Below are 25,548 nucleotides of genomic sequence, written 5' to 3'. Positions count from 1 at the left end.
GTCTTTTGGCACGACAGCAGATTCAACAATATTAGCATTAATTGAAACAGACTTAGAGGAAAGTTGCTTATCTTTCATTCGATTTGCTTCTTCAGTTCTCATGTGGCTGACTAGCTCCTGGAGCCTGAAGTCTTTTTTCTTATGTTTCAAATGGTTTCTGAAATCACTCCAGGAGGGTGGAAATTTTTTCAGGAGAACATTGGCTTGCAGCAGATCAGACATTGTCATGCCTTCACCCAGAACTTCAGCAACTAGATTCTCATATTCATGAATCTGGTCAATGATTGGTTTTTCATCAACCATTTGATAATTGAGCCATCTTCCAACCACGTATTTACGTTTACCTGCATCATCAGACCCGTATTTTTCTTTGAGGGTATCCCAAATTTCTTTGGCAGACCTTTTATTGACAAAAATATCGAACAGTGGGTTCGACATATGATTTAGAAGATGACCCCTGACTGTTTTGTTGTCTTTTTCGTATTTTGCAGAACGAGTGTCGTACTGCTGAACAATCAGGGACATGGCAGGACCATTTGGGTCAGAGGGTGGATCCTGTACAACAACATAGTCCAGTTCGAGCTGTTTAAAGAAAATCAGAATTTTCTGCGACCATCTTTTGTAATTAAGACCGTCCAGAGGTTCAAGTTTGGAGAGGTCAGGAAGGGATTTCGCAATTAAAGCAGACATGATTGCGAAACAGAAACTCGCTTTCAAATTGTTGGAAAACAAAGGAGGGTTACAGAAAAAACGGAATTGAAGTTAAGAACAAAAATCAGACTGTGCCGTGGCGGAGGCCACTGCCTTGAAAGCGATTTCGGCAGACCGAGGTGCAATCTGTAACTCTGGTCGCTCCCTAAGGTTAACACAGAAAATCTTCGAACCTGTGCACTCAAAGTCGAAGATTGTAGAACAGCAAAAGAGTATTTTAATTGGCCAGGAAAAACGATTAAAAGAAAAACTATGTTTTGAAAAGCTGGAAACTTACTGTATTTATAGGCCGCAGAAATATGAACGTTAGAACGTTCATATACACGTTAGAACATGGAGTGAGACCAGGAGATAAATAAGGTTCCGTTTTTTACTAATTAAAATCCTGAAGAAAAATTCAAAGAAGTTGAAACGGATAAAAAATAAAATAAAATTCGGGCCCAGTCCAGTCGGGACGGGCGTCGCGCGAACGAACGAGCGAGCGCGCGCGTGTGGTATATTTGCTAAAAACCACTTAACACAATTTAAAGGCTTCTAAAGCCCAATTCTATATATATCCACTCAACGGGTTATAAGTTTCCCATGTGGGATTGTAAAAGTGCTCTTGAGAGCAAAGTGGTTAAAGACAAATATACCCCACACTTTCAAAGCCATTTTTCATTCAACATAACAAAGCCATTTTCTAACATGGACAACCCGAAAAAAGATTTCATCCATACTCTACATCAGTTAAACACCATAGACAATTATTTGCAATATTAACACGGCGACTGATTAAATTTTCCCTTGTTAGTAATAAGCCAGCACCAAGTTTCTAGAAGAACATTTTGATTTTTGGTGGCACCTTCGCATCCCATAAATTTCTCCAACCATCCCTAGCATCCAGTCCGTCCCGACGCCCCTCCAAAAGCTTGTACCCGGACTTTACAGAATACAATCCATCCTTGCAAAATGCCAAATTAATCTATCTACAGAATTGGTATTAGGAAGAATACCATTGAGAATAAGATCAGCCTCTTTCTCAAAAAACCATCCCCTCACTAGATGCCTGTTCCATAGCCTCATATCCGGTATCAGTAAATCACTAACAACAGCCAATTGATCAGCAACACTAGCCTCTGATTGAAGCCCATTCATTCACAGTTCTACCATCCCCAATCCGCCAACGAACCCCATTCTGAAGTAATTCAATTGAGCTCCACACGCTTCTCCAGATAAAACTAGGATTATTTCCTAGCCTGGAAGAGAGGAAAGATACATTGGGAAAATACTTAGCTTTGAAAAAATGACTTACCAACGTATGGGGGCTATCCATGAATTTCCAACCCTGTTTCCTAAGGAGAGCAGTATTATAGTCACGGAGGTCCCTGAAACCCAATTCACCCTTCTTTTTTCTTTGACAAAGACGATTCCAGGCACACCAGTGAATTTTCTTACCACCCTCCTTCGTACCCCACTAAAAAGAATTCATCATTTTTTGTAGATCCTCACACATAGATTTGGGAAGCAGGAATGTACTCATGCAAAAGGTAGGCAGAGCTTGAGCCACAAAACGAAGCAAAACTTCCTTCCCAGCATTTGAAAGAAAGCGAAAAGACCAGTTGCTAAACTTTTTTGCCAATTTCTCTTTCAAGAAACCGAAAATTTGCTTCTTACTTCTCCCAATTAATGACGGAAGACCAAGATATCCCCCGTATCAAGCGGACCAGCAACACCAATAATTCCAGTCACATTCCCATGAACCTCAGAACTCATATTGGGGCTAGAAAAAATATCCGATTTTGATAGATTGACAGCTTGACCCGAAGCCTCCTCATAGCCTCTTAGTATTTCAGCAATAGCCCTACTCTCTTGAACATTAGCACTGAAAAAAAAGAAAAGAGTCATTGGCAAAAAATAAATGTGTTATGCTAGGAGCATCCGTACAAATTTTGCAACCAACAACTTTTCCATCATCCTCAGCCTTAGTGATGAGACGAGAAAGAACTTCAACACAAAGAATAAACAAATACGGGGATAGAGGATCTCCCTGCCTTAAACCTCTTCTAGGATTAATAGGACCCAACAGAACCGAGTTTAGCGCCACCGGATAGCTAACCGTACTGACACAGAGCATAATCCACTAGATCCAGGTGTTATGGAAACCCATACGGGACATGACTTCTCTCAAAAAACATAGTTGACTCTGTCATAAGCTTTACTAATATCAATTTTCAGTGCCATCTTGATGCTTGCAAAGTATATAGCAATAAAAAGGACAAGTGTATCCTATCGCAGCAAGTAGTATAGTGCTTTAGCACAAGATCGAACCACAAAGACTATTTGTCACAACTAATCGGTCTAAGAAAAAGAACGTAATTGTTCGGAAGGTTGAATATATAGTGGAGTCGTTAAAAAGATAAATTTCTAAAACAAAAGATAAAAGCTATTGAAGGGGTAGGATTCGATTTAATTGATGAAATAATCTAAGATCGCGATGCTCTTAATTGGATTCCATGTATAATGTGCTGGGATTCAGTTGTATATCCTAAGGACAATTGACGGTAATCACCTAATCAACTGCATGAATATGGTCAATCACTTGCAGTCTATTCACATGCAGTCGGTTGATGGCTTGATTAGGCATATAACCTAGGACATGCAAAGCATTAGGTTCTATGGTGATTGAGGCTAAAGCCATAGCCCAGCCACTAAACCGCACTCCTAATGGTCTCTTGCGCGGTTAGATTATGCTAATTCGGATTAGGTAGTTCCTTGGTCAGGTAACTACCCATCTGCGATCCTATGTTTGTTAGATTCTAAGCATTAGGTTCAGTAGTTTCAGGCTAGTTGATCATCATCGAATCTCATTCTAGCCTCAATCCTATTCCTGATAAATCTAGGACATTAAGCATGCACAATCTAATCAATTGGGAGTAATCCATACACTAAATCCCTAACCAAACATGATCAAGCAATCAATCTCATCCCCATCCCAGATAGGATGGGGATTAGTTCATAATTAAACTCACCAAACAATATAAACACAATTCATCAACAAGAATCTCCATTAACTTAAACAAGCAAAGAGTAAAAGACAATTAAAGGAATTAGAAATCAAAAACCCGGATGTGTCTGATTCTGATTACACAAATGGAGAGAGAGTTCTCTCCTCTACCAATCTTCAATGAGTTTCAAGAAACAATTCCCCCTCAACAATGGTGAAATTGCTCAAAGGAAAAGAAAAAGAAGAAAAGGAAAAATAAGCCAAACCCAAGAAAGGAGGCAAAAGGTTCTATTTATAGCCCTCTGGATGTTTTGGGGCGATTTGGGAATTTTATAAGCTGAAATTCGCGCCTGGTTGATGAGAAATCGCTGGGAAATCACTCCCCATCGTCTCGTCTCGTCGAGACATGAGGTGTCTCGGCGAGACGAGTTGGTGTCTCGATGAGACACTGGGTGTCTCGTCGAGACACCACGCGATGGTTCCCTCTTGGGAACCATCGGCCTGCCTCGTCTCGCCGAGACAGGCTATGTCTCGACGAGACGAGGGCATATCTCGATGAGACAGGCAGTGTCTCGGTGAGACAGGCGCTGAAATTGGCAGCTCCTCTCTGGAAAGTAACTGTTTCGATCCCTGGACTTCCGGAATTCGCTCCAATGGGCCCTGAATTGTCCGAAAATGCTTCAAAAGGCACGGGCCTGGTTCGGAAACGCTCAAATAGCCCTGGAAACACCTAAAAATACCCAAAAGACTATAAATAACTGAAATTACTAGTTTTAATTAAAAGATAACAAAATGATACTGAAATTTAAAAGGAAATAAAGCAAAAATGAACTAAAAGGATCCTGAAAACCCTATACAAACGGGAGCTATCAACCTCCCCACACTTGAATCTTGCTTGTTCTCAAGCAAGAAAGAACCAAAAGCAGCGAAAAATCAACAAATAGCTCCCGTACATGGACAAGGATCTATTGCACTTTTATTATCATACGGTTTCAGACTACTCAAGTTGCAATTAAAAACAAAGTGAACCTCAAAATAATCTCCAAAACTGATCAAGTAATTTTATCAACCAACACTTTGCAAAAACGAAAGGCGAGGACTAAGATTGCTAGCTCACAGGTGGTCGCTCTTGCACTCAAGTGTTTAGGTAAAATATGCATACGGTAAACGCTATACAGTTCGTTGCACAAAATGGTCACGTTGGGATTGCATCATCCATCCGGTCGAAATTACGCATCATAACTAAACAAGATTATAGGTCTTTACAGGGTTGTAACAAGGCTAAAGGTTCGGGGGTAGGAAAAATGGAATTTAGGCAAAAAGTTAGTGACTCAACTAGCTAGAATTTTGGCAAATTGACACTTTTCCGCTATGTGCGAGATAAAAGCTCAAGGTTGTTTTTATTTTCCAGTTTGGGAAGCAACTAAAGAATATCTTTTATCCTTTCCTCTACAATTTATTTGGTTCTTTTTTTTTGAAATAGAGGGGACAAAGAGTCAATTTCATTGGGTTACTTTTTCTGTTTAGGATTACAACCTTTCTATTGTAGCTAACAGAAATTTTAAGGGTGTGTGCCTAAGGATTTTCGAAATTGAGTCAAATAACTAGGGTGAGAAAGGGTATTTAGGAAGGCTAAGGGCTTGTAACTAGGTTGATCAAAGAAAAGGGGGAAATAAGGCTTAAAGGGGCTTATCTAGTGAAATTGGTTAGGGATTTTGGCTAATCAAAGAAAAGGCTAAGTTCATAAGGGGCTATACCTAGATTGCCTAATCATTTCAAGTTCAATTATAACACAACATTCAACCAGTATTGGATGCAATTCCTATGAGCATAATGACAATAACTGTATCCCACACCTAAGAGATCACTTGTTCCTAAAAATGAGTCTAAAATATTGACCTTTAGGCTCTAACTCACAATTTAGGGGTTATTTGTAACAATCCTAGCCTCACCTAATGAATTGTTCCATGTCAATCTTAGTTAAATGACACTCTTTGGAGACTCAAATGTTGTTCACAAGTTTTTGCATGCATCAATTTCAACTGAGCTTTCAGACTTTTAGGGCAAAATTTCAACTTTAATGTCAGGATTACTAGATGCATCAAAACCAACTGCCTAGGATTCTTTTTATTCCAAAACGCTAAAAGCAAATACAAGAAAAACACAAAACTCAGAAATCCTAAAGGCTAACAAGCAAAACAAAACAAAAAGTAGGAAAATTCCTAAGAAAAACATATTTGTACATGTACATAATGCCATATCCTATTGTCTCCTCCCCCACACTAAATCATGCATTTAATTCCAACAGATGCATATTTATAAGAGTGACCCATAAGTGAAAGAAAAGAGATAGGATAGGAAAACTCCCTGAGGGGGCGTCTATGTAACGCAGTGTCTCCACTGCGCCCAAGTTATCTTCATAAATTTTCAGACGCTGCCCATTGACCTTGAAAGGGGCATTATGGCCATCTGTGATCTCAACTGCGCCGGAAGAGAATAACTGGGTGACCTCGAAAGGTCCATACCACCTCGACTTCAGCTTACCGAGGAATAATCGCTGCCTGGAGTTGTACAATAAAACCTTATCCCCTACCTCAAAATGGCTTTTGATTATTCTCTTGCCATGCCATCTTTTCGTCTTCTCCTTGTAGATTCGTGAATTCTCATAGGCACCAAGCCTGAACTCTTCCAAGGCATCCAGCTGCAATAACCGTTTCTCGCCTGCAGCTCTTGTATCAAAATTTAGAAAACGGGTAGCCCAGTAGGCTCTATGTTCGAGTTCTACATGAAGATGGCAAGCCTTACCGTAAACTAGCCTGAATGGGGACATGCCAATTAGTGTTTTAAACGCGGTCCTGTATGCCCACAAGGCATCATCTTATTTGAGAGACCAATTATTTTTAGAGGAATTAATAGTTTTTTCAAGAATAGCTTTGATCTCTCTATTGGACACTTCAACTTGACCACTGGTCTGGGGATGATACGGGGTAGCCACTTTATGGGTGACCCCATATTTATGCAGGACCTGTTTAAAAGCCTGGTTACAAAAATGAGACCCGCCATCGCTAATAATGGTGCGGGGGGTGCCAAACCGGGTGAAGATATTCTTTTGCAAGAATCAGATGACAGCCCGTGCATCATTACTAGGCAAGGCGACAGCCTTCACCCATTTAGCAACGTAGTCCACGGCTACTGTTGAGCGATTTCCGCAAGTGCACGGTATACGATTGTAGTAATAAAAGATATCGATCCCACAGGGAACGTATTTTAACAAAACTTATTTATAATTGGTTAAAATTACTTTAAGGTTTATAATATGGAAAAATCGTTTAATCGGTTTTGGTTTAGAAATTACTAGAATGAGAATTAGATTAGAATGTGAAGACGTTAGAAAATATCTGATTAAAAATGAATTTGCAAAACAGGAACGTTTTAGTACTTTAGAAAAGTAAACAAGTATATTCGTTTGCATTAAGCAAAGAAAACAACTTTAAACTTTGTACGAATTATAAAGATGAAATAAATGACGGAACCTCTAATTAATTGGCTTTGAACGCGACAAAACCCTTATCCGGGATAATTGCCCTTAACCAAATTAAAACTCTACCGAGATAATAATTTGCCTAAGTGTTCAACAAAGTTTCCTTGTAAAGATTTTGAATTAAACTACGTTTTAATGAAAACACCAGCAGTCACTTTAGTGGATTGGTTACCATAAGTGCTGCATAAAAATCTATCGAATAGAACGGACTTTATTAGATGAAATATAAATTGATACAAGTTTACAGAGAACATGGAGCATTGAATTCTTCGACGGCGTGCAAGTGAATGGGTTGTCAATCCTTTCCTTGGGTTTCGTTAGAGTTTGTCAGGCTCAGGGGCGAATCCTCTACTCAATCTTCTCGCTGAATCTTCGTAATAGAGACTGGGTCGGTCCACTACCGAAATGTAAACTAAACTGGAACAATGTCTAAACGCTACTGAATTTGTTATTGTTTTGTAAACAATGTGTGTACATCATATTGCTTTTGAACAGAATCGAAATCTAACTTCTGAATCACTTGATTCGGAATTTCTGCATAAATTCTACACTAATCTCTTTCTTCTACACATATAACTTTCTATATATCAACTCTCCATCAACTCTTTATTTATAGATGTTGAAGAGTCTTAATTGAAGTGTCGTGTCCGTTGTGAAGGATCGTGTCCGCTGCGAAAGGACGTCTTTATCCACCCGAACGATCGCGTTCCGTCGAAAACGAAAGTGTGTAACTAGGCTTCTAAAATCTCCTGCTCGTACCGAGAATTATTAAATTCTCTACCGAGAATGGGGGAGCAATAATTGTACTTCGGACGAAGGGAAAAAAGGCTGAAGGACGCGTGTCGCGACCGTGAATAGGGGGAGCCGCGGTCACGGCACGGAGCTTTTTCGGTTTTCCAGCTTTCGTTCGTGTCCTCGATTTAGCGTTATTAATTTCTGTCGTCTTTGACTCCTTTTGTAGGGCTTTTCTTCTATTTTTGAGCTCTTTTTACTCCTATTTGGATTTTAACAAATATTTATGTACCTTGCACGAAAGAAACATATTCGAGAGTAAAAGTATTCTAAATAGGTATGAATAGCGTAAATTCGTAGCAATATTGATGTAATTATTGATAATATTTTAGGTATATTTTGGGCTTAGCAGCTACAAGGATGTACTCGTTATTAAACGACTTCGGGAAGGGTCCCATGAAGTCTATCCCCCAAACATCAAAGATTTCACAGACTAGAATGGGTTTCATAGGCATGGCATGTCTCTGTGAAATGTTACCAGTTCTCTGACATTTATCACAATTTTTAACAAATTTAAAAGCGTCATGGAAGATGGTGGGCCAATAGAGCCCACTCTAGAGTACCTTAGGTGCAGTTCTGTCCGCGCCATGATGGCCACTTACCTCTTTGGAGTGACAGAATGCAAGGACAGAAGCTATCTCTTCTTCAGGAATGCACCGACGGATGATGTTGTCGCCACAGACTTTGAATAGGTAGGGGTCGTCCCAAAAGTACTGCTTCGCGTCATGCAGGAATTTTTTCCTCTGCTGGTAGGAGAACTCTGGAGGGATCAGCTTTCCTACAAGGAAATTAGCAAAATTAGCGAACCAAGGGATATGTCTTATTGACAACAAGTGTTCGTCTGGGAATGTCTCTTGGATGTCTGCATTCGTTTCAGCATCCACCTCCTCTTATTCTAATCTGGAAAGAGGATCAGCAACCACATTCTCGACTCCTTTCTTATCTTGTATCTCCAGATCAAATTCCTGCAGCAACAGGATCCACCTAAGGAGTCTAGGTTTGGCATCCTATTTAGAAAACAAATACCTCAGTGCAGCATGGTCAGTGTAAACAATAACTTTTGAAAGCACCAAATATGAACGAAACTTGTCAAGTGCAAAAATCGCAGCCAATAACTCCTTTTCTGTGGTAGTATAATTTAATTGAGCATCATTAAGGGTTTTACTAGCATATGAAATTGGTTGGCAAATTTTATCCACCTTTTGACCTAAGCATGCACCTACAGCTGTGTCACTGGCATCACACATGAGCTCGAATGGTAAATCCCAATTGGGACTAACCATTATGGGAGCTTTAATCAATTTATCTTTTAAAGTGTTAAAAGATTCAAGACATTCAGGTGTTAAAACCAAATTGGCATCCTTCAGTAGCAATTGGGTCATAGGCCTGGCAATTTTAGAAAAATCCTTAATAAAGCGCCTATAAAAACCAGCGTGGCCTAAAAAACTCCTAACTGCTTTGACACTGGAAGGGGGAGGTAGTTTTTCAATGACCTCAATTTTAGCAGGGTCTACCTCAATCCCTTTTCGTGATACTTTATTCCCTAAAACTATACACTCAGTGACCATAAACTGACACTTTTCCCAGTTTAGGACTAGGCCAGTTTCCTCACATCTTTGCAGCATTAATCCCAAGGTATGCAAACAGCTATCAAAAGTAGTACCAAAAATAGAAAAATCATCCATAAAGACAACCATGATTTTTTCTATCATATCAGAAAATATAGCTGGCATACACCTCTGAAACGTAGCAGGTGCATTGCATAACCCAAAGGGCATCCGTCTATATACAAATGTCCCAAAAGGGCAAGTGAAAGTGGTCTTTTCCTGATCGTCAGGATCCACTGATATTTGCATGTAGCCCGAATACCCATCCACACAACAGAAGAAAAACTTACATGCCATGCGTTCATGCATTTGATTAATGAACGGAAGAGGGAAATGATCCTTCCTGGTGGCGTCGTTCAATTTCCCGTAGTCCATGCACATTCGCCACCCGGTAGTTTTCCACACCGGAATTAGTTCATTCTTCTCATTCAATGTCAATGTTGTGCCCCCCTTCTTCGGCACCATATGCATGGGACTCACCCACTGCCTGTCAGAGATTGGATAGATCATCCCTGCGTCAAGCAATTTAATTACCTCAGCCTTCACTACTTCCTTCATTTTTGGGTTGAGTCTTCTTCGTGGTTGAGCAGTCGGCTTCACCTTATCCTCCATATAGATCTGGTGTTCGCAGAGAGAAGGGCTGATTCCCTTGATGTCAGACATTTGCCATCCAAAGGCTCCTTTGTGCTTCCTCAGCACCTCCACTAAGCGATCTTCCTCAGGACCTGTAAGTTCAGCAGAAATAATTACAGGTAAGTATACAGGAGGTGCTAAGAACACGTATTTTAAATGTGCAGGTAAGGGTTTCAGATCGAGGGTTGGTGGTTCTTCAATCGAGGTCTTAGGCCTTGTCTTGGTTTCTCTATCCAGGAGTTCATCATGTTGGGCCCAATGACAACCCTCTTTACTTTCTACCTCAATGTCTACATCTGACGGCTCTTCCTCTTCTAGTTCAATATTCAAATTCTTATCTTCATTTTCCTGAAAAGTATTCTCAACCAAAGAGTCAGTTAGGCTCAGAAAATTACAATATTCATCATCAATAGAAAATTTCATAGATTTTAAAATATTGAATTCTACTTCCTCATTCTGCAATCGGAGAATTAATTTACCCCCTTCAACATCAATCAATGTCCGCCCTGTGGCGAGGAAAGGCCTCCCTAGTAAGATAGGGACCTGATCATCTTCTTCGATATCCATTATCACAAAGTCAGCCGGGAAGATGAACTGATCTACCTTGACCAAGAGGTCTTCCACCACTCCTACCGGACGCCTTATCGACCTGTCAGCCTTGTGACTGATGTTAGTTTCGGATCTCCCATTCCCAATTTCCTATAAACAGACAAATGCATCAGATTAATGCTTGCGCCAAGATCACATAGAGCACGTTTAAAGTGAACTTTGCCTATTGTACAGGGTATGCTAAAACTATCTGGATCCTTAGATTTTTTTGGAAGTGGATTTGTGAGCATTGCAGAACATTCCTGGCTTAGCATTACAGTCTCATGATCTCCTAATTTTCTCTTTTTAAAGATCAATTCTTTCAAAAAAATTCCATACACAAGCATATTCTCAAGAAGTTCAAGAAACGAAAAGTTAATCTCTATTTTCTTAAACACATTCAACATCTTGGAACAATCCTTGTCTAAATTAGCTCTCCTAGAAGTAGGATAAGGCAAGGTCACCTGTGTTGGTGGTACATCAGTGTCAGTTATTGAAGCTAGATCAGAAACACTTACTTGTGGAGCAGACGGGGTAGACGAGATATTACCAGGAATGCGGTCTGAGGTCTCATCTCGTTGAGGCATAAAATCTGGTCCACTTACTTGTGTTTCGCTCTTGAGCGTGATTGCTCGTGCTTCCTCTTCTACCAATTCACTGACATGCGTTTGAAGTCTTTGGCAGAAAGCTTCATTGTGTGCCAACCTACCTTCTATGGCACTCAGGATCTCTATCAGGACATCTATACTTCTCTCCAATTCAGTCTCAGAACCTGAACCTCGGTATCTGTCCTGCTGCCAATGCGTGCTATTTGACCCATACTGTTCCAGATAATGGATCTTTTCAAGTACCATTGGGCACTCCACGCTCTTGTGCCCTCTGCTGCAAACCTCGCAGCTTGCTACTAGTTCTGGTGATTTCAGGTGACTTCCCAGCAGATCCACTTTTTCTGTAAGTGCTGCTATCTGAGGATTTGATTCTGAAGATGTTCCAGGGAACTCAGCTGTTGTACCTCTTCTCGGAGCCGACTTCTCAACTTGCCAACATGCACTCCGTTCAGCTAATTCTTTCACCAGATTGTAAGCCTGAACTGCAGTCTTGTTGAATAGATTTCCTCACGCTGCTGCATCTAGAAAGACGCAGCTGACAGGAGATATTCCTGAATAGAACATGTCAACAAGCTGGTACCACTGGTAACCATGGTGGGGGCACCGTCTTATCAACCACTGGAACCTCTCCCAGGCTAGATGCAGGTTCTCACTGTCGGACTGCCTAAATGAAGTGATTTCGCTTTTGAATTGTGCAGTCTTTGATGGAGGGAACGACTTTGCTAGGAACGCTGATACTGTAGTGTCCCAGTCAATGAGAGAGCTTGGCTCAACGGATTGTAGCCATTCTGCAGATTCTTCTTTCAAAGAAAATCTGAACAGCTTCTGGAAGATTTGTTCAGATGTGACGTCTTCGCACTTGAAGGTGCTGGAGTATTCCACGAATTTGTCAAGATGTGAGTTAGAATCTTCGTAGTAATCCCCACCGAACTGTCCTGAGTTCTGAATCATCTGAATCATTGTTGGTCTGATTTCAAATGACGTTGCTGTTATTGCCGGGTCGAGGATGCCAGAGGTGCTTGTAGGCCGCTTTTCCTTCAACAACTCCATGACTGAAAGATCTTCGGCCATTGTGTCCTCCTTTTATGTCCTGCAAGAACATTTTCAGCTTAGGAGTCAAGATGCAATGACGAGTGATCTGTAGATCCTCGGTCCTATGAATTCCAAACAATTATATAAATCTCTCACTAAGAGTGAACTAGTTATAAACAAAAATAGTCCCCAGCAACGATGCCAAAAACTTGATGCTTGCAAAGTATATAGCAATATATAGGACAAGTGTATCCTATCACAGCAAGTAGTATAGTGCTTTAGCACAAGATCAAATCACAAAGACTATTTGTCACAACTAATCGGTCTAAGGAAAAGAACATAATTGTTCGGAAGGTTGAATATATAGTGGAGTCGTTAAAAAGATAAATTTCTAAAACAAAAGATAAAAGCTATTGAAGGGGTAGGATTCGATTTAATTGATGAAATAATCTAAGATGGGGATGATCTTAATTGGATTCCATGTATAATGTGCTGGGATTCAGTTGTATATCCTAAGGACAATTGACGGTAATCACCTAATCAACTGCATGAATATGGTCAATCACTTGCAGTCTATTCACATGCAGTCGGTTGACGGCTTGATTAGGCATATAAACTAGGACATGCAAAGCATTAGGTTCTATGGTGATTGAGGCTAAAGCCATAGCCCAGCCACTAAACCGCACTCCTAATGGTCTCTTGCGCGGTTAGATTATGCTAATTCGGATTAGGTAGTTCCTTGGTCAGGTAACTACCCATCTGTGATCCTATGTTTGTTAGATTCTAAGCATTAGGTTCAGTAGTTTCAGGCTAGTTGATCATCATCGAATCTCATTCTAGCCTCGATCCTATTCCTGATAAATCTAGGACATTAAGCATGCACAATCTAATCAATTGGGAGTAATCCATACACTAAATCCCTAACCATACATGATCAAGCAATCAATCTCATCCCCATCCCAGATAGGATGGGGATTAGTTCATAATTAAACTCACCAAACAATATAAACACAATTCATCAACAAGAATCTCCATTAACTTAAACAAGCAAAGAGTAAAAGACAATTAAAGGAATTAGAAATCAAAAACCCGGATGTGTCTGATTCTGATTACACAAATGGAGAGAGAGTTCTCTCCTCTACCAATCTTCAATGAGTTTTAAGAAACAATTCCCCCTCAACAATGGTGAAATTGCTCAAAGGAAAAGAGAAAGAAGAAAAGGAAAAATAAGCCAACCCCAACAAAGGAGGCAAAAGGTTCTATTTATAGCCCTCTGGATGTTTTGGGGCGATTTGGGAATTTTATAAGCTGAAATTCGCGCCTGGTTGATGAGAAATCGCTGGGAAATCACTCCCCATCGTCTTGTCTCGTCGAGACATGAGGTGTCTCGACGAGACGAGTTGGTGTCTCGTCGAGACACCACGCGATGGTTCCCTCTTGGGAACCATCGGCCTGCCTCGTCTCACCGAGACAGGCTATGTCTCGACGAGACGAGGGCATATCTCGACGAGACAGGTAGTGTCTCGGTGAGACAGGCGCTGAAATTGGCAGCTCCTCTCTGGAAAGTAACCGTTTCGATCCCTGGACTTCCAGAATTCGCTCCAATAGGCCCTGAATTGTTCGGAAATGCTTCAAAAGGCACGGGCCTGGTTCGGAAATGCTCAAATAGCCCTGGAAACACCTGAAAATACCGAAAAGACTATAAATAACTGAAATTACTAGTTTTAATTAAAAGATAACAAAATGATACTGAAATTTAAAAGGAAATAAAGCAAAAACGAACTAAAAGGATCCTGAAAACCCTATACAAATGGGAGTTATCACACCTCACCCTTTCCATTTCTTTGTTTTTGCTTTATGTAGTGGAGCACTTCAAAAGCAATCTGGACGCTGTCAATTAATTGTCTCCCAAGGACAAAGGTCAATTGGCTTTCAGAAATAATACTGGGGAGGATATGCTTTAGTCTATTAGCAAGTATCTTGGCTATTATTTTGTAAAGCACATTACATAGTGAGATAGACCGTAATTCTATCATTCTTGTTGGCTTGTCATATTTTGGGATAAGTGTAATGATGGTATCGTTGAGATTAGCTGGGAATTCCCTCCGCTCAAGCCAACCAACACATGCCTGAAAAATATCCTTACCAATCAAGTGCCAAAAGTGTTGAAAGAAACTCGGGCTCCACCCATCAGGCACTGATGACTTATCAGGGTGCATTTGAAATATTGCATCATGAAATTCAGAGATATCAAAGTTTCTAACCAGGTCGCTGTTCATCTGATCCGTCACCACTTGAGGCAATACAACAGCAGCAGAATAATTATTCGTCTGGCTCCCTTCAAACAGAACTCGAAAATTACCCTTGACAATATTTTCAATCCCCGCTTTATCAGTGTGCTCCTCACCCCTATCATCAATGAGCATACCCACAGTGTTTGTTTTGCGTCAGATATTCACACAAGAGTGAAAATATTTTGTGTTTAAGTCTCCCTCCTTAAGCTAAAATGCCTTAGCACGTTGTTTCTAGTAAACTTCTTCCTGCTCAAGTGGGACATTCAATCTGCTTTTAATTTGAAACCAACTATCAATTGACCCATCATATCTTGTATCCTTTAAGTATTCAAGCTGATTTCTGCACTAGGAAATTTTCCTTCGAAACTTACCCATTACAACTGATCCAGCACTCGACGGAATTCTTTTAGTCTCCTAACAATAGCCGTATGACCCTGACCCTCCCATCATCTAGTAACAACTTCTGCAAAGCCATCTTCTTTAATCCAAGCTTGCTCAAACTTGAAATTTCGTGCCTTTCTTCTACTCGGCACTCTCCCCACAACCAGAAGCAAGGGACTATGATTAGAATATGTAGCCACAACAGTTGATAACTTAGACTCTAGAAATCTATCTAACCAGTTTGTGGTTGCAAAAGCTCTGTCAAGTTTCTCTTGAACCCAATTAACAGTACCTCTTCCACGATCCCAAGTGAAATTACCACCATGCAAAACAATTTCAAACAACGCATTGTTGTCAATAGCATTCACAAATTGATTAATAAGATAACTTGGATATTCAGAGCCTCCCTGTTTTTCCTCCTGAGAAATAATGCAATTAAAATCCCCAATCACACACCAAGGAAGAATAGAAGTAGATCCTATTTTCCTTAATAAATCCCAAGACTCTTTATGCATATTTCTATCAGCATAGCCATAAAAACATATAAGACTCCAATCGCCTTGTCTAACATTATTTACAGACATCTCGATATGTCGGTCAGAGTAGCCATTCCAATATTAGTATTCCAAAACATTGCAAGACCTCCACTATGCCCCCTAGCATCCACAGTAAAACAATTATTGAAACAGAGTTTTCTTCTAATGCCCTCAATTCTTCCTTTATTCACAAAAGTCTCAATGAGAAATACCACCTCCGGCTTATGAACTTTAACCAGTTCGCAAAGTGACCGAACTGCTCAGGGATTGCCGAGACCCCGGCAGTTCCAGCTAAGGCATATCATGATGGTCGGCGAGTCTGACCCACAAACTGTGTCATTTTAACATCTATAGAGATCATTTTATCATTCTGCACTCCGGAAGAAACCATCTCTGAAACTGAATTCTCAAACCCTGTCTGAATATTTACGGACACATTCCCTAAACTCGCTCTCCCCACCTCTTCTCTTTGACATTTCTGATCCTCCTGCAAGACCAGCTCCATACTTTCATCTGAATCCCCACTCTCATTCGGTACTGGATCAATGTTCTCCTTTGTTGGCATTGTATACAACATTGACTGAGGTTGCCAGAGATTCCCTAAGCTTCGACTCCCTGATCCCCTGAGCCATCTAGAAGTCGGTGGAGCACCTCCTCTACGAATAGGAGCCCTAAGCCATTCCCCCCATTCTTGCTTAATCACAGGCCTATTAGACGAGAAAATTAATTCACAAAATCTCTCTGTATGGCCTATACGACCACACAAATAGCAAAAATTGCACAACCTCTCATACTTGAATGAGATCAATGACACTTCAGATGCTGACTTCTTAATTTTCTTGCCTCGCTTCAAAGGTTTTCTGATGTCAATCACAACCCGTATCCTGCTGAATGCTCGACTGCTAATCTCATTATTCTTCTCATCATACTCAATGAAAGTACTTACAAAATTCCCAATTTGCTTCCCTACAGCCACTAACATACATCCCAAAGGTAACTCAAAGATCTGAATCCAAATAGGAACAAAATTAAGATCAATTGATTCGGGAGGGACTCCCAATTTTCATTCTGCCATAACCAACATATGATTGTTAAATGACCAAGGACCACCAGCAAGGATCCTGTCTCGATCGACAATATGAAAAAACTTGAACATGAAAAGATGCGGATGAATTTCTTCAATAGCAATACCCTGTTTGGGCATCCATTAGATCGACCAATCTTGTCTTCATAGTGGTTGAATTCACAGGTCGTTCAGCCAAGAAACACCCTACATAGTGCAGTCCAGGGCTAAGATCCGAGCTACCGATCGCCGATGAGAAGTTGAACACTTCTTCCTCTTCTGAGTCGATTAAGAGCAGATTCCATATTATTTGTTATTAGTTCTCCTTACTTATACTTTCGTTTTTATTATTATATGATATTTATTTATTTTTTTACAAATTCGATAAAATTTAGTATATAATTTTTTTTTAAAATAAAAGAGTATAATTTTTCAAATTAAAAGTAACAAACCTTTCCCTTTTTTTAAACAAAGGAGGCCTTAAGCCCACTAAATAGTCATCACCGATTTTGTAGAATTTTATAGCAAATAACTATTTTGTTGATTTTCATCTACAAAGAAAAATATCTAATACACTAGAAATTTTGAGTAACAAAAGTTGTGGTTATAATTGTTTGTTTGGTTTCTTTAACTTATATGATATTTTATCATTCCCATAAATTTACTTAAAATATTATTATTAAGTCTTTAAATCTGTAAAAACGTCATAAAAATATATAAAACAGAAAGTTAATTTGTTTTAAACAGATAGAATCATGAATTAAGCCTTCATTTTTTAAGTTTTGGATTTTTTTTTTAAATTTAGACAAATTGAAATGTATATCACTTTAAACAAATTCAAAGAGTAAATGGATCACTACAAGCAAGTTTAATGAGCTAATAGATCACTTTGAACAATTTTAGATGGTTAATAAGTTATTTTAAGTAAGTTGAAAAAGCTAACGAGAAATCATGCGAGTTTAGGAGGCCAATCAAATTTTTTGGACAAATTGAAATGTATTCAGCCGAATAAATATTAAGATATTGAATGGATGAGCTGAGCAAAAATATTAATAATAAAGTATGGATCCAGATACAACGTAAGAGATAGAGATAAAAACCAATGGGTTAAACTATGCTTACTTTGTTTTTGACAAAGTAAGTTTTACTTTGTTTTTACCACCATTGGATGAACTTAGTTTGTTAAAGTCCACCATCATCCAATAGTGGAAAAAACAAAGTACAGTAAAACCTCTATATAGGAATGCGTTTGGGACCGGACAATTTGTATAACAATTGGAAGGTTACACTAGTACAGAAATGGCCTATGGCCACACCTTATTAGCTACGGTTGTTTGAAAAACCGTGGCCATAAGTAATTGGAGTCGGTTATTTAAAAAACCGACTCAAATAATTAGAGTATTGGAGTCGGTTTTTTGAAAAAACTGACTCTAAATGTGATTTTTAAAAATGGTGCAGGGTTTAGACAATCATTGGTGTCAGTTCTTCTTAAACCGAGACTAATGACCTAGTAATTAGCATCGGTTTAAATATAAACCGAAGCCAATGACCTAATAATTGGCATCGGTTCAGTTAGAACCGACCCTAATTATTAGGGTTAATAGCGTCGATTCATTGAAAACCAACACCAATTACTCTTTAGAGTCGGTTAATTAAATAACCGACTCTAAAGATCCATTTATGAACCGAACCTATTGTTCTCCCCCTTTTTTTTCTCTGCTTTGCGCAACCTAGATATTAGCAGCTTTCTCCTCCTTTATCTCCTTTGCGTCTAAAATCACTATTCTTTGAGTTACTTTCTACCTCACACCCCGTCCCGACTCGAGCACCCAACTAATCAAAGGAAAACACAGAATCCCCTTTCTCACACCTGAACCCTAGCCGCCAACCACAGTCTCTCCGCCTGACTCATAGACGGAAACAGAGACAAACTAGATACTGCAGATCTTGTTTACCTCCAACTGCCGATCAATTTCAACACCCAAACCCAAAAACACCTACTACCGCTCAACGCAACACCGATTCGAGAAGCACGACCTTCCGATCAACTGTCACACTAGATCAAAATTGTCAAAGAAACGAATCGGAATCACTTGCCGCACCGGAACATACACCTTTAGAGAATCACCGAAGATGGGAATAAGCGACCAAACATTGTAAAAAACCCTCACTCTCACATACGGAAGAGACAAAGCACTATAGGTTTCAGGTAAGTAAATAAACCCTCACTCTCACATAAGGAAGAGACTAAGCACTCCATATTAGGTTGCCTTCGAATGGTTAAAGCAACTATTTAGAAGTATAAATGTGTGTTGTGATTTGGATGCTTTCTCAGGCGGCTCTTTTTTTTTTCCTAGTTACCAGTTACATGTACAGGTTCAAACGAAGTGCTTTTGCATTGTTGTAAATGATTTCTTGATCTGAGCCTGCTCATTTTAGTTGATTTGTTTTATATGGATCGGTATTTTGCTACAATATGATAGTGTTAGTTTTTTAGGCTCAAATTTGATGATGAGCAGGTGACAAACGAGGATATGAAGAGAGCATTAGAGGAGCAGTATGGTGGTGAGAAAGAGGTAATGTAATTCAAAACTTTGATAAAATAAGAGAAACTATTGAGTGATATCTAAGATTAATGGCTGATTAACATTTTTTTTCTTGCTACCAGCTATCACAGACAAATCCGGGTTTCTTAATGCTCCATTTAAGTTCACAAAATAATCAAATGCATACATACTTAAATACTATGGAGAATAAGGCTCTCTAAATGCCTCGAAAATGAATTGCATTAAATACAGCTGAATAAGGGTATGATGATAACTAAGCTTACCTAGAGCTAGGCTTCGAAGGTACACATAATTCACGTGCTAATTAGAATATCCACTAATATTAATTTGGGATTTTAAGAATATTTTCGTGTCCATTTTCTAGTAATTCATCAAGGATAGTGGTTAATTAGTGTAAAGGTTCTTAATGCAGCTGAAAATAATAAAATTGAAGGAATCATTGTTTAAGTTTGTCATAATAATGATACATGTTTATAAGCAGGAATTGAAACTCTAAAAACAATCTTAATGGTATTCTAGTGGTTGATAACATGGAACACAAGTAGAATAGGATTAGGATAATAATGGCTTGAATTTGAAGTAATATATAATGGTATATCTTTATTGTTTTATTCTCTTTTTAGTGCTAAACTCCTCTCTTCTCCCCTCCTAGTTTATTCTTCTCTGTGTTTCTGCTTGTTATTAATTTCCTTTTCAGATTGGGGTTTATTATTGATTTTCTATCAAGGGCTACTCTTGTTGGATTCATGGTCGGTGATGCCATTATCGTCTCGCTTCAACACCTTAAAGGATTGTTTGGTATTGTTCATTTCACTAGCAAGATGCAATATGTCCCTGCCATGTCCTCTGTTTTCAACTACAGAAATAAGGTATTGTCATGTGTTTTCATGTAATTTTTGGATTGGATTCTTGAATGAAATTAAATTGGACTGGTTCTGATGTGCATAGGTATAATGAACATGGCTGGAATTGTAACTTACGTTGATTGTATGAAAGTATCCAGACATGGGAAGCATGAGGAATCTCCATAATTAGATTTAAGGTAATTATAGTTCTAACAACTTAAAAAAACTTATTTTGGTTTAGTTTTCTACATTGCTATAGTAACTTCAACTTCATAGGAGTGTTGCTGACTCTAAGTTACTAGCAATAGAGTTTGCTTATGGCCAAATGCATGAGAACTGTTTTTGTTCCTTAACTCTATGTTAGTTGGTTCAAAAGTCTACTTGCATTTAGTGCTAATACATTATTTTTCATCTCTATATTTGAAATGCTTCATCTAGCATGTTAGAATGAATTCTAGATTTCTATAGATTTTATTTTACTTGGTCTTCTATTTCTATTTTTTATGCAACAAGTAAATGAAGTAGGAACTGTTAAGTAATAGATTGATTATATTACTTTGTTTCTGCCTTTGGCTTGGAAACGATAATGCTTCCTCTGAGTAAAAAAACTTCGATCAATAATGAGGCTAATAGATCAATTTTAGTTTAAACACGATTATAAACTCACAAGAAATAATACTAGACAATAAGATCTGTTGTTGCGGATCATATTAAAACTAAAATGGGCATAAGAACCTTTCCTTTCAATTCAAGCCAGAGTCGCGAAAATTCAAGTCACTTTATCTCAATATCATGCTATAAATGTATGTCTACGAAAATAAAATGGGTATAAGAACCATTCCTTTCTTCCATTAATGTGCACTTGGTAATTGGTTTTCATTGCATTTTTACCTTTATTTGGCTTCTTTTCCCTCTCCTCGTGGTAGTGTTATTTTACTGTTACTAATGTTCATCATTCTTTGAAGCAGATTTACGTTTGCAAATAGATTGATCAGCTATTTGGCTTCTCTATTTGGTTATTGTTTTAATGCAATATTTCTTATGGTAGCTGCTAGCTTTAGAAGAAAATTATATTCTGCTTCTGTAATTGCATCTCTGTGTTTAGCTTGAAATGCATGATTCTCAATAGTCTTTGTCATTTTCTTCTGTTTATCAATTAGCGTTTGGAATGCTGATTATACTTCAATTTTTGTTTTGGGTCAGGTTATGGAGAAAACTGAAAAGCGTGTTAGGATCAAGAGAAGGTATTCAGATTCCAAAACTAAGCATGTAAGTCTAGTCTACTAATGTTGCTGCTTCTTTCTCTATTTCATTTTTACTCTTGATACTTACCGTTACGAACTCTATAGTAGCTTGAGTTTTCTTTGATTCGAAAACCAAAGCATAGCTGCTGCGGTGTTCATTATTCAAATTTGTGATAAAATATAGTACCTGATTAGCTCTTTTGAGCTCTTATGCAAGGCTACAGCCGTGAAACCGAAATATCATAATATTTTTGGAGCTCACATGAGTATTATCAGCTTTACCCTGAGGTTTTGTTATAGAATGTATCCGGTTCTGCTGGATTATGCTTGGCAAGCTGTGTTGCTTGGATTAGTTAAGCTCTGCAGTCTTAGCAGAATTAGAGCATACTGACACATTGTTGCTTGGGACAAATATAATGATAATTTGTCTTGGCATGAATTTCATCTTTCTACATTTTTTTATTTTCATGGAAATTCTGAGCAGAAAGCTTTTAGTTATAAGGTACAATAAAGTGTTCAATGGTTTTGCCATTTATGTTGGATACTAATTAAAGCTTGATTCATGGACAGGCAAATACTGCTCATGCAGGGAAATGTATATGGTAAGTAAAGGATCTAAACTGCTCTTATGTTTTCAACTTTAACATTTCTGGTTAAATTTTTTTTAGCATTAATGCTATTTGTTTCTCTGAAGCTATAGGCAAAATAAGCCTGCAATTGATAGAAGGACATCTCCTGGGCAGAACAAATCAGCATCTGTTATTCGAGCAGGGGAGGTTCAATCAAATCTTGAATCAGCTTTCCCTAGCTTCGTGAGATGTTTGGTTAGATCACACATTGGTAGTTGTTTTTGGATGGTAAGCTAAGAGAAGTTATATGAAGCTGAGTTAGATTGGTGACTTATCAAAAGTTGAGTTAGATTGACATTAGCATGTTGCAGAGAGTAGTATGATAGAGTAGTAATGAGTATACCTCGGTTTTTTTTTGTTCGCAGTTTTTTTTTTTGAGCAAATACTTGAAAATATTGTGAATATATTGAATTAAAGATTGTATATATATATATATCAGATTAGTTAATTACCATATATTTGTGTACATTTTTTTTGATTTTACATTTAATTTTAGGATCAATTTTGTTTAAGGTAAATAATTGAGGATAACAAATCTTGTTTACCGTTAATTATAGTAATACAAAAAAATAGAGCAGGTTTAATTTGAACCTGCTAATGTAAAATTATTAAAAACAATAACATTAGGGTTGGTTATTTGTAACAACCGACTCTAATATAATTAACATTAGTCACGGTTGCAAAACAACCGATTCTAATTATTAGAGCATTGGAGTCGGTTTTTACAACCACCGACTCCAATCCTCTTATAATTAGCCACGGTTTTTCTACAACCGACTCTAATGATTAGAGTATTAGAGTCGGTTGTTACGAAAGACCGTGGCTAAAGAACCTTTTAGCTACGGTTTTTCGTAACAACCGTGGTCAAAACATAGGGCATTAAAGTCGGTTATACGTTAAAACCGATTCTAATACCCCTTTGGCCACGGTCGAACAACCGTGGCTAAAGATGCCAAGCATTTGCCACGCTTCCTTTGGTCACGGTCGTACAATCTTGGCTAATGTCGGTAAACGACCGTGGCCATAGGCCATTTCTGTACTAGTGTTATTCTTATATAGAGTTTGGTACCAAAAAAAAAAAATCAACACTTAAAGTTTATAAATTTAACAACAATAAGAACTCTCTAATTGGAAGAGTTTTGAGTTTAGTTTAATAAAACAAATTAGTGTTTAGCATATCAAGTCTACAAGTTTTATTTCCAATACCTAAAGAATTGGAAGAGTTTTGAGTTTAGTTTCCAATACATAAAGAAAAGAGTTTTATGGGAAAATGGTAAGAATTTATAGTTAAAGTTGGAATTTGTGTGCCAACTCATATTTAATCTCAATAATTTTTAAATTTTTTAATAAATTTTGTTTAAATCCTTAATACATATATAGAGGTATATAGTTTCTAAAGGTGGGACTTGGATTATGTATAACAATTAACATTTGGGAGGTTATTCTTATTTATAACCGGCCCAAGTTGGGACCGAAATTTTTTATAACAAATTGGAGGTTATTCTTATATAGAGTATTCCTATATAGAGGTTTTACTGTAACTTTACTTTGTCAAAAACAAAGTAACTATAAAAGGCACAAAAACGAATAAGTGTGTGTAAGAGTTAAAAGATAAAAACCAAATAAATATGAGAATGTGCGTAAATGAGGTGCATCAAAAAAATTGAGTGCTTGTATAAATTTCAAATTAATTCCAGTTAAATAGCTATTTATCATTAAGTTCTTCAATTTTATTTTCAATAAGTGGTACCAGAGTGAACGATCAAGAATCGGTACATAGTCGAATGCAAACAGACGGTCAGGAACCGAGAATCGAGTGCTTCAAAAGTTCACGATCTGGGATCGTGGTAGTACGAGGCATTGCTAGAGCATAGTCTAGGACTGTGCCAATTATCAATTAATTAGTTAGCTGTAAAAAAAAGTAAGTTAAATATGAAAGTTACATTGCACACATCTTAAAAAAAAAAAAAAAGTAAAACCACCAAGGTCGGGGTAAGCGGTTCTAATATTAGAGAAAAAAAGTTTTACAATTAAGCAAGTAAGAATTTCATTTTTAATATATTCTGTGAATTATGTAATAACATTTTAAGGTGTGTGTAACACATTTTCCACATGTTGATTACTTTTTTACAATCTAGTGATTAATTGATTATATTTTATGCAAGTTCAGATGACAATCTAAAAAACCATTTTTTTTATTACTGAAAAACATTTTTTTGTATTTATTGGTTTTTTTTTTCATTTTTTATTACATTTTTTTTATCAAATACTAAATATCAATAAATAATAAATAGCAATCTAAAAAGGCTTAATAGGCACCCAACCCCCTAAACTTGTCACTTTTTTCACCTGGCCCCCTCAACTTAGGGGACAACCTCTCAACCCCCTCAACTCTTCAAAAACATCACATACAACCATTTACACCCCTATGTTCGGTCAAAATATTGACCCGTGTAGAAAACACGCTTGACTGTTGACCACACCAATGCCACATGTCATTTTTTATTAAATTTTCCTATTGAGACCCCTGCTCGGCGAGCAAGCCCATTTGTGCTCTGCGAGCAACTACCAGAGATGGATTTCGATCAGAATTCTTATGGCAGAATGGAAAATTTTAATAAAAAAGTGACACGTGATATGTATGGTCAACAGTCAAGCGCATTTTCTACACGGGTCAAATTTTGACCGAACATAGAGGTGTAAGTGGCTGTATGTGATGTTTTTGGAGAGTTGAGGAGGTTGAGAGGTTGTCCCCTAAGTTGAGGGGGCCATGTGAAAAAAAGTTACAAGTTTAGGAGGCTGGATGCCTATTAAGCCATCTAAAAAACCAAAGAAATTCTTAAAGTTTCTAGTTAAAATTTAATTAAAATATAAATCATCTAAAAATGTTTTGAATATTCCATGTCACTTAGAGAATTCTCAATTTATATTTGGATACATGTATTGTGACTTAAGTTAATAAATAAAATAATATGACCTTTTATAGTATGTGTAAGTCTATATTATACATGTAAAATATATATGAAGGTCATCCATTTGACATGAAGAACTAGATACTTTTAATTCTTAGATAAGTGGCTAAGAGTGAATAAGCTGAATCAAATTTATTTATTTATTTAAATTTTAATCCTCAATTCATTATTTTTACTTATCAATTTATAGTTATTAATTATTACTTATAATTAGACCTGAGCATGGGGCCGGCGGGCCCAGGCCCAGGCCCATTTAGCCAGGCTTGGACACATGGAAATACTGTTAGGCCCGGCCCAAGCCCATATAAGCCCACCAAAAACTGGGCGGGCTTGGACTTTACAACTTTTATATCGGGCAGGCCCGGCCCGGACCGATATATATATATATATATATATATATATATATATATATATATATATATATATACAAGAGAGAGCTCTTGTGAGAACCCTTTTCTAGGTGAGAACCACCCAAAACTACGTAGTTTTGGGTAGAAAAATTTAAAAAAACGCTACTAC

At 37.9% G+C, this 25,548-nt stretch overlaps 1 protein-coding gene and 1 non-coding gene across 14 annotated transcripts; both read left to right on the top strand.

Moving 5' to 3' along the window:
• The first annotated feature begins 12,052 nt into the window (after positions 1-12,052).
• Positions 12,053-12,159, top strand: LOC136234447 (small nucleolar RNA R71). Its single transcript, XR_010691330.1, has one exon. It is a non-coding gene; the product is annotated as a small nucleolar RNA R71 (small nucleolar RNA).
• Positions 12,160-18,493: 6,334 nt separating this feature from the next.
• Positions 18,494-22,513, top strand: LOC136232658 (uncharacterized). 13 transcript variants are annotated; one of them, XR_010690570.1, is made up of 7 exons: positions 18,494-18,981; positions 19,270-19,348; positions 20,037-20,208; positions 20,336-20,381; positions 21,388-21,453; positions 21,999-22,030; positions 22,123-22,513. XR_010690570.1 is itself a non-coding variant. In XM_066021952.1 (7 exons), the coding sequence occupies exons 5-7, from the start codon at positions 21,391-21,393 to the stop codon at positions 22,292-22,294; spliced, it is 267 nt and encodes an 88-aa protein (XP_065878024.1). In that variant the 5' UTR covers positions 18,498-18,981; positions 19,292-19,348; positions 20,067-20,208; positions 20,288-20,381; positions 21,388-21,390; the 3' UTR covers positions 22,295-22,513. The 13 variants fall into 13 exon arrangements, 10 of the variants coding, with proteins under 10 accessions (XP_065878026.1, XP_065878027.1, XP_065878024.1 ...); XR_010690571.1 differs by having other exon boundaries at positions 18,495-18,981; positions 19,292-19,348; positions 22,129-22,513; XR_010690569.1 differs by having other exon boundaries at positions 18,495-18,981; positions 19,292-19,348.
• The last annotated feature ends 3,035 nt before the right edge of the window (positions 22,514-25,548 follow it).

The sequence above is a fragment of the Euphorbia lathyris genome, chromosome 6 (assembly GCF_963576675.1).
Source record: "Euphorbia lathyris chromosome 6, ddEupLath1.1, whole genome shotgun sequence".
Lineage (NCBI taxonomy): Eukaryota > Viridiplantae > Streptophyta > Magnoliopsida > Malpighiales > Euphorbiaceae > Euphorbia > Euphorbia lathyris.
This window is presented reverse-complemented; position numbering and strand designations above follow the sequence as displayed.

What these genes read in the sequence shown, in the direction of transcription:
- LOC136232658 (XM_066021954.1), top strand. Translation starts at nt 21,391, where the DNA reads ATGGAGAAAACTGAAAAGCGTGTTAGGATCAAGAGAAGGTATTCAGAT. An exon ending in CAGATTCCAAAACTAAGCAT is followed by an intron (nt 21,454 to 21,998) that starts GTAAGTCTAGTC and finishes ATTCATGGACAG; the next exon opens with GCAAATACTGCTCATGCAGG. An exon ending in CATGCAGGGAAATGTATATG is followed by an intron (nt 22,031 to 22,122) that starts GTAAGTAAAGGA and finishes GTTTCTCTGAAG; the next exon opens with CTATAGGCAAAATAAGCCTG.